The 9,617-nt window shown below is 49.4% G+C and overlaps 2 protein-coding genes across 2 annotated transcripts; one reads left to right on the forward strand and one right to left on the reverse strand.

The window, feature by feature from the left end:
• The first annotated feature begins 723 nt into the window (after nt 1-723).
• Nucleotides 724-2,518, forward strand: LOC135617064 (protein ASPARTIC PROTEASE IN GUARD CELL 1-like). The gene has a single exon (XM_065116969.1). The coding sequence runs from the start codon at nt 795-797 to the stop codon at nt 2,361-2,363; it is 1,569 nt and encodes a 522-aa protein (XP_064973041.1). The 5' UTR covers nt 724-794; the 3' UTR covers nt 2,364-2,518.
• A 2,056-nt stretch (nt 2,519-4,574) lies between these two features.
• LOC135617067 (uncharacterized) lies at nt 4,575-9,559 on the reverse strand. The gene is made up of 6 exons (XM_065116970.1): nt 8,381-9,559; nt 8,093-8,304; nt 6,078-6,354; nt 5,910-5,995; nt 5,755-5,846; nt 4,575-5,482 (listed from the first exon to the last, which is right to left on the reverse strand). The coding sequence occupies exons 1-6, from the start codon at nt 8,717-8,719 to the stop codon at nt 5,238-5,240; spliced, it is 1,251 nt and encodes a 416-aa protein (XP_064973042.1). The 5' UTR covers nt 8,720-9,559; the 3' UTR covers nt 4,575-5,237.
• Nucleotides 9,560-9,617: the final 58 nt, after the last annotated feature.

The following is a 9,617-nucleotide window of genomic DNA, read 5'->3' on the forward strand; positions in this document are numbered from 1 at the left end:
AGACGCCAAAAATTTGGAAAAAATGCAACCAATCATTCAAATCTGCGTTTCTTTTGCTCACTCACGGTGTCCAGAGCTTTGTAGTTTTGAATTCCTGTGAGTTACGGATACCTCCTTGGTGGGCTTACCGGGCGTCAGGATGGTGCGAAAAGAGGCGGATTTAGGTCTTGGAAGGAGCAGACGAGCCAACGAGGGTAGAGTCAATCGGGTGGGCCTTCCCATTGGTCTCCGTCCCACTATTAAGATGCCAATAAAGCCCAAACGATCTGTACCAAATAGTTGGGAGTCCAAATTTGCGAGCCCAATCGATCCATACCGCTTTTGATCTATCTCACGTTTATTGAGGGAGATGAGGTTTGAATCCTTCTCTCAATTCAATTAGGGTGACCGTGTCGAGCCCAAATCGAAATCCTTGTCCAATCACGTGACAAGTTCGATTAGAGTGGTGGTATCCCACCCTAATCGAACTTGTCACGAGTTAGGGTGCGGCCTCAAGCGGAGGGGGCCCCGCGGCGAAAGAAAGCGGTGTACTGTACCTCCCAGAAGGGTACAATGATTCCTGATCGCGCGCGGTCCAGCGAGAAGAAGGCGGTGATGATATAAATCAATCTTGATGTGACGTTGACGGTGGATGATGGGGGGTGTTTTCCTTTGTTGTGGTACGAGCGTATCATTTTGAAGCGGTGGATGATGACGTGAACCAAATGTCCTTTTTGTTTCCCTTCTACCCCTTAAATTTCGCTCCCCAACGTTCTCGCCCGCTGAGCCACCTCTGTTCTCGCCGTTGATATCAGATGGCGGAGGACAGCACACACCGCTGCCACTTCCTTCTCCTCTTCCTTCTGTCCCATTTCACGTTCTCCACCTACCCAGCCGTGGCGCGTCATCTGCCGCCGGGGAGCACCCGATCCCTCGCCACCGCCACACTGGACGTCTCCGCCACCCGCGCCCAAGCCCTCCAGGCCCTCACCTTCTCTCCCTCTTCCCACCAACCCCCTTCTTACCTCGGCCCCCATAACCACTCCTCCTCCGCTGCAATCTCACTTTCTTTCCACTCCCGCGACTTCCTCCCCTCCTCCGCCGCCCACCGTCATCCAGACTACAAGGCATTGACCCTGGCCCGCCTCCGCCGCGACGCCGCCCGCGTCCGCTCCATCGCTGCCCGAGCCGCCTTGGCTGTCAGCGGAGTCGCCGCGTCCGATCTGAAGCCTGTCGCCGAGGATAAGGCCGCCCCGATCGCCGCTGCGGACTCGATCGAGGGACCCGTCGTCTCCGGGACCAGCGTGGGGAGCGGCGAGTACTTCTCCCGGGTGGGGGTCGGCAGCCCCGCCCGGCCGTTCTACATGGTGCTTGATACCGGCAGCGACGTCAGCTGGTTACAGTGCCTCCCCTGCGCCGACTGCTACCAGCAGACTGACCCTGTCTTCGACCCCTCCGCTTCCTCCTCCTACGCCCCTCTCTCCTGCGACTCATCTCAGTGCCGCTCCCTCGACGCCTCAGCCTGCCGGAGCTCTTCTTCGACCGAAGCTGCAGTCGCCAGTGGCGGCGAGGGGATCTGCCTGTACCAGGTTTCTTACGGGGATGGGTCGTTCACGGTCGGGGACCTCGCCACGGAGACGCTGACCTTTGGTCGGTCGGATCCCGTCTCCGGCGTCGCCATCGGGTGCGGCCACGACAACGAGGGCCTGTTCGTCGGTGCGGCCGGGCTGCTCGCCCTTGGCGCTGGGCCCCTCTCCTTCCCCTCCCAGATCTCGGCCCGCTCCTTTTCCTACTGCCTGGTGGACCGCGACTCCTCATCCTCCTCCACCCTCGTTATCAGCGCCGGGGCCGCACGATCCGGCGAGGCTCCTGCGGTGACCGCGCCCCTCCTCCGCAACCGCCGGCTGGAGACCTTCCACTACGTCGGCCTGACTGGGATCAGCGTGGGCGGGCAGATGCTGTCCATCCCGCCGTCAGCCTTCGCGATGGACGAGAGCGGGGCCGGGGGCGTGATCGTAGACTCGGGCACCGCGGTAACGCGGTTGCAGGGCCCGACCTACACCGCGCTGCGCGACGCGTTCCGGGCGGGGACGGCGTCGCTGCCGTCGGCTTCGGCGTGGTCGCTGTTCGACACGTGCTACGACCTGTCGTCGCGGACGAGCGTGGAGGTGCCGACGGTGGGGTTCCACTTCCCGAGCAGCAAGGAGCTGCGGCTACCGGCGAAGAACTATCTGGTCCCGGTGGACGACGCGGGTACCTACTGCCTGGCCTTCGCCCCGACCTCGGCTTCACTCTCCATCATCGGCAACGTGCAGCAGCAGGAGATACGTGTCAGCTTCGACCTCGACAACGCCGTGGTGGGCTTCTCCCCTAACAAGTGCTGAGAAGCAAAGGAGCAGCAGCAGTAGCAAGTAAGTAATAGTTAGTAGTAATGATGATGTTAGCAATAGGTCAGTAAGGGAGGGAGCGATGAGGACAAAAAGTCCAGGCTGTCAAGTGGTGTTTCAAATATTTATTTTCCTTTTTTTTTTTTTTTTTTTCTATTCACTGCATTCCTTCAATTTTCCCGCTTTTGCTACAGTGAAGTTATTGAAGTGATGTCGGTGTAACTAGTTTATACCGTGCGATCGCATTAGATAGATTTAGTGCAATGGGGGGTAGATTAGAGTCTATAAGAGGAATGTACGTGGGACTGCTGTTGGTTGCATGGTAGCTGCATGAGTCAGGCGGGGAGGGTCGCTGGGCCAGTAAATGTTGCTGGAAGTTGGTGGGATTCATGTGCTCCGATGGATACATGAGGTTAGTAGCCCCCTCTGCTGCCCTGTTCAACGCCTTATTTTTTATCTGCAGGTAGGGCAAAATGGAGCTTGTCAGTTCATTATGTGAATGATAGTAAGTGAAATCGTAGTTTGGGTTCCAACTTGCTCGATTGCAGTCGTCGTGTGTGTATATTATGTTTCTTATGTTGAAACTAAGATGAGGCGAGGCTGGTGGTTGGTGAGTTGGGGGGGGTGGGGAGGGATTCTCCCTTGAAGACCGGACGACCTCTTTTTTTTGGTTGTGTGCGAGCACATGGGTGTGGGGGAGTCTTCGATCTTCCCCTCCATATGGGGGGACTAGAGAGTGGATTCGACCGAGGAGGAATGCGGGCATAGTTTGGCGCCCGCTGGGGCAAACCTCAATGGATTAGGCATGTGACGTGAATGGGGCCACCACCACTATCCATCCACATGGATGGCATATTGCATTGCATCGCTGGTGTCGTCCGTCGCAGCTTCCTCGGGGTCCCAGTTCTCCGATCTCGTGTCGTTTTCCTCCAATAAGAAGGCAACGGAGTTAGGTCCTACGGAACATTGAAACTCACCTACACTTTGGTGGTTGAAGTAGTTAATAGTGGCGAGTACCTTTGTGTTAGTGTAAACAATTTTATGCCGTGATCTCGGGGTCGACGCGGCTTGGTCAGGGGTCCGAATGATGGGGATCTCGCGCAGCGTCCCTCGAGGTCTCTCAGTGGTCGGTCGGGACGAGGTCGTCGTTTCCTCCGGGCAAAAACTCCTCGCCTGTGCATCCAGTGGGGACTTTCAGCTTCGCACCTGCACAAAGGTCGGGTCGGAAGCTCGGCCTGACCCCTCCGACGATCAAGTCAGTGGATGCGAAGGGGATTTTGGTATCAAGAAGTCCCCCCCCCCCCCCCCCCCCCCGTTCATTTAGAACTTTGGGATATTTATAGGTAAGTTTAGTGCTACCTGTTGTGCCTGCCTGCAGGGGCAGGACCGTACCTCTGATGGCGTCTGACATTGTCGTTGGTGTTGCGTGGAGAACCGAACTGCCGCAGGGTATGAGCGAGTCTCGGTCGTCGTCCCCCTCTGCCTCGACCAAGCGCGCAGGGTCAGGCAACGAGGAAGTCGTTGTCTGAGAGCGGGTGACGTCGACGCACATCGAGTCGGCATTATTGCCCTCCCCCTCGGGCATGACGTCGTGGCACGTCATGTCGTCATTATTACCCTCATCACCTTGGCTACCTCATAGTGGAAATGCCTTGCCCTGTCGAGATTACGTCTTCGCGTCATTTGCGTCATTCACGGCGGGCGATGAAATCATTGTCGCCGTCCGTCTATTTGCCGCACGGCACCATCGACCTGGTGATCGATCGTGTATATCTTAAGATGCATCCAAGCAGAACGTTGGCCATTCGCTGCTGCGCTCACTTGAAGACAATGATGTGAACTACTGCAGCATTAAGCACGAAGGGACGAGCACCGATATCCACAACGACTCACCAACATGCTCGAGAATCAAGAGTACCAGCCTACCACGGCTCCGCGACAACTGACGTGGAATCCGCTTGATGACTGATTTAAGCAAGGGAGAACAGCGACACGGGTCATCACCAACACAAACGTGCGGCATCGAGCAACGAACAGCTGAACGATGCCCACCTCTCATGCCTCCGGGCAAGCCTAGCTTCCACCACATGGATTGATTGCACTTTGTCGGTCAGAATAAGTAAGCCACACGGGAGCTGAGCTCGTGGCATCCAAAACAAATGTTCCCTAGAAAGACAATGCCGTTAATGATCAACGGACAAGAAAAAATTCACGAACATACCTAAGCCCAGTTCCTATTGATTAAAAAAGTTCCAGTCATACAGAACAAGAAAAAGAACAAAAAAATACAATCAAGTTAGCCTGAATTAGATGGAATCAAGGGGCTTCATCGGGCATGCCAAAGAATATTATTAGGCATGACCTTCTGATTTATGAGGACATAATACAAAAAAATCTATGTCCACTCCAATATCCGTGAACCGAAAAGCACACAGAACATTTACCCCTTTGTCGTCGTCTACCAGATCTAGTTCCCAGGGCGATCCAACCTGCACGGCTCATCTTTCACCAGCTTTAAGTGTTCAGTTCCCCTTCAATTCATCGAGCTCATCATCATCTTATTTTACTCTTTCCTTCCTGTTTTTTTTTTTTTTCCTCTTTTCCCTTCCTCCAGCCCTCCAGCAGAGGTATCTTTTCTGCCATTTACTTTTTTTCCCATTTTTCTTTTTTTAATTTTATTTCGACAAATCTTTGTCCTTGCTCTCCTTATCTTGCCCTACTTTCCTAAATCATGCTCTCAAGAACATTCATGCAAGGGCCCACTAAAATAGTGAAGGGCCTGCAAGATATGTACCCATCCATCTTTCAGTCATCAGTTTCAACCTATTGGGAACATTAGACAATGAAAACCTAGACACTAACTGCTAGGTTTCATCTTCGGTATGCACCATGTGAAGCAAAAAACTTGTAATCCGGGTGTTCAACATGATGGAGGCGCAACCAGTTGTCTGCATCTTGCAGCAGGGAGTTTGCCAGTTGCAACTCAGACCCACCATTAGGAGTCCATACAGTGCTTTTGAACTTGTAGGACGCCAACCCAAAAAGGGGAAGAGATATCATATGTACACCATCTACCTCCTGCGAGTGCTTAATGCTTGGACAAGCACTACCATCATCTGCACAAAAAGCACAGCACGTAAGTACAAAATCATACAAGACAGCATCTGATGTTTCATGTTCTTTATTTTTTAACTTAAAAAGGATCTAACATTCTGCTTCAAGGATTTGTTCCTTTTAATCACTGATGCAATAGGCATAATCAATAATCAAAGGGGCAATCTTGTTGTTTCTACTCTCCATCTAAGAAAAAGAAACATTAAATCAAAATATCATGACGTTATACATGGAAGCATTAAATAAAAAAAAACAAGGAGAAGATAAAGATTACCTTTTGCCGGTGTAGAAAGAGAATAAAAGGTCAGAAAGCAAGCATCCAGATCCTTCAAGGTTGGGCCAGTTGGTATCCGGTATATAGGGTACCTGCACATAGAAATATTTGAGTATCATCTATGATGCAAGTAAGACTTTATCAATAAATCTTACCATGCAACAGAAAGCCAACTGGATGGCAACAGGTCACAACTTCTTAGTGTCTTTAGTGCAGGAAAGTGCCTAGCAAGATCGGAAATCTGCGAGACACAAAAGGTCATCATCATAAGCAGGTTTAAAACCCTAGGGACATATATGCCTGTAATAAGTTGAAAAACGTGCCTTGTCAGCTAAAGGTTCACGAATGAATGGAGGATCCTGTTCAAGGAACTCAAAGAGCAGATGACATTGAGAATTTCCAAAATTATCATCATCGCTAGAGGATCCATCTTGCCTGTGTGCTTGCTTCTCACTCACATACAACTTATTCATCCTCAGACTGGTGCCACCAGTTGATATCCACTCACTTGAATAGTTCGGGCCCTTTTCAGACTCATATTCATCACTTCCATCACTACTAGAATCACGACAATCTCCATCACTTTCCTGACTCATCTGCCTGTTGTGCATAATTAATAAGAACAGGCTAACTTGTGGCAGCCTTAAATAATTACAAATATTGAATCATACACTATCGAGTAGTAATTATACAAGAAACAAGCAGAGTAACCATCATCCATATCCACAAATAATGAACTTCACAATATGAAATTTGCAATATGGTTTTCTACTTTTTGATGGATAGAACAGAGTCATAAATAGGCTCTTTCCATTCTGAAAGAAAAAAAAACCATGTCCAATGCACATGGAAGCCCAAGAAAATGTTAAAGATGCAATGGCCTTTGACAAAATGTAGCAAAGAGTTCATGATAGATCTAGGTGTCAAGTGGTGATATTTTAATCTAACATGCAAGAAGAAAATAACTTTTATGGGGCATGAAAAGACTTAACCAGTTAGGAGCAACTTGTATCTACGGAAGAAGAAACATAGATTATGAAAAGGTCAAAATGTAAAAATTTCAGTTTGATTCCTCAAACCAGTTAATTTGAAAACTAGAGAATGATACTTCAAGATTTCATAAATAATATGATGAACACAGTTATACTACTTTTGCAGCTGTGCCCGATCCAGAGATCCACTAGGCATCATCAGGTGGAATTAGCCAACCCAGACCAATTTTAGTTGATTCCATGCTAGTTTCAATCAATTCCAGCTGCACTGGCCAATTCCATCATGTTACCGATCAGCCAAATCATGCATGACCGGTTCCAGAGAGTCTGAAACAGATTCCAGCCAGTTTTAAGTTTGAACTGTACTCCAGGCAATCTGACCGACTCTCAAACGTTTTAATCTAGTTGATTCATCTCAACCAAGTCTCAATCATTACTAGCTAATTCCAATCGTTCAGGTTTCAATGTGGTCTGATCAATTTCTATCTGTTTTGAATTATCCAACCCCCCACCAATGTGATTTAAATGGTCTGATCCATCCTGAACATGAACTGTTCTACAGAACTTGATATCGGCTAACAATTAGCTTAGCACATGATGCAATATTAGGAAAGGCTGACCGATTCATTCAAGTGACAACCAAATTGTATCATCAGAGAAGGATAATATCATATGAGATCATGCAAGAACATGCAAACATTGGACAAGTAGCACATTCCAAATTTCTCATAACTTCTACAGCATCTTGATCTCCTTTTTTATAAAAACTTGAATACACACACTAGACAGTTTATCACTATTTAGTCAACAACTTAGATAAGTAGGACATCAGATGGTACAGCAATAAATCCTACACCATCAGTTCGAAACAAAGAAAGATAAAGAGATCAATCCATGGATAAAGAGATGTATCCAAATCTATTTCCGTATATACTCTATGTATTCACATACAACTTGCAAATGATTAAAGATGGTGAACTTAACAGAAGTGCTATCTTCCACGTGCTAGAGTGAATTTAACCAACATAACATATTCAACTTTTGTGAATTTCACAATGCTCACTCCATAGATAAGAGGATCCCCAATTACTTTGATAAGATGACATGCTGAACAAGCCCCAGTTACTTTGCTCTATGTTACCAAAATCCAATAGGCAAGTCATATCAGGAAGAATCAACATATAACACTAATAATAGAATGCATATATAACAACGTATATATGCAATAAACAATTCAACATGGCAGCTACTTCTAAGAGGATAAACAAAAGCAAGAAGAAATATTTTTCGTGCCAAGATGAAGAAATCATGATTGGAAGGCTCCAAACTGTCGCAAGAATCAATACCTAGAACTGGCAGATGGGGCGCGCGATTGACCATACAACTGAATCCCAGACAAGAAGGGAACGTAGTACTGAATGACACTATCATTGCCATGAAGAAGAAGAGGAACACCGACACCGTAAGCACTCCATTCCTTGAATGACTCCCAGAGGTCTGAAAGAGCAAAATAAGGTTTGAACTTCACATTGCAAGTCCTCCACCCTTTAATCGTCGTCTGAAAACCAAGAAAACCTTAATAGAACTCCCAGAACCAAAAAAAGATCACGAAAAGGAGCCTTAACTTTCCGAACCTTGGACAAGTATTGAGCGGGAAACGATGGGGTGGTGGACTCCAAGAATCGGTCCAAGTTACAGGGCCGAGGGGCCACCGACAGGGGCTTCGAAGGTGGCTCCTCCAATCCAGCCTGGTTGTTCGAGTCACGGGAATCGGCGACCCCCGCCACAGCGCCGCCGTCCTTGGAAACCGGAGGAGCGGCAGGGGACACTCCAGCGGCGGCGGTGGAAGGGTTGCACCGGGACCTTTGCGGGCTCCGCTGGTGTTGACGGCGATGGTTCCTCCGCGGCTTGACGGCAATGTAGGAGCGATCCCCCTGGTGCGCAGGTCCCCATTGCAAACTCGTGCCCAACATGGCTACAGAACCCAGGCACCGATCAACCCGTCAAGAACGCCTAAATTCCCCCAATCTGGGGTCGGAACCCTCAAGACGTCGTATGCAATCGAACCCTAGAGCCCGACCGGCAGGGCAAGCGAGCGACCTCAAGAAAGAATAGAAGGGGGGCAGAACCAGGAAGAATCTTGAAGGAAGGAAAAGGAATCGGAGAAACGCCGCGATTAGGGTTGCAAACTGACGTCGATCGATAGGAAGGCACCGAAGGAAGGAAGGAAGGAACAAAGCCAGTGGGACGGGGTATTAATAGGAGAAAGATTGGGGTTAGGGATTAGCGAATAATTTAATTTAACCGCTCAATGAAGCCTGGCATTGCCATTAGCACACGGTTACAGTATCCTTTTCAAGTGATCAGATGGTTGGTAACCTGACACGTGGCGTCAAGGACACGTTTCGGCAGGAGAAGGGACGGGCAGGAGGAGGCGCGGATCGCCGCGTTGGGAGACAATTGACGGTGGCGGCCTCGTTGCGTGTGCAGCTCCGATTCATGAACGAAGAATGAGCCCCCTTCAAATCGAAAGCACTCATGACGTGTGCCGAGCTCGTGAATCAAGCTGACGTGTGGGGATTCTTCTCTTGGTCGAGCAGCCTCGACAAACCAGAGCGCAGTATTAATACGTTGTCAGAGGCGCATACGCTCACAGTAGCCGGAGATGTCGATGGTCTTGACCTCCTGAGCGCCCTGCCATCCTCCGTCTCCGGCCTTCTCGACGCTCGGGAGGTCGGCCTTGAGGACGTGGGCCTCCGGGGTCTCCTTCCGGTCAATCCGGGTGTTGAAGGCAGTGATTCGGAAAGGGTGCGGAGCGGAAGGTGTCGAAGGCGTTGCTGCGTCGGATGAAGGAGATGCTTGTCGAGAACA

Source organism: Musa acuminata, chromosome BXJ2-7 (genome assembly GCF_036884655.1).
Source record: "Musa acuminata AAA Group cultivar baxijiao chromosome BXJ2-7, Cavendish_Baxijiao_AAA, whole genome shotgun sequence".
NCBI classification, from domain to species: domain Eukaryota; kingdom Viridiplantae; phylum Streptophyta; class Magnoliopsida; order Zingiberales; family Musaceae; genus Musa; species Musa acuminata.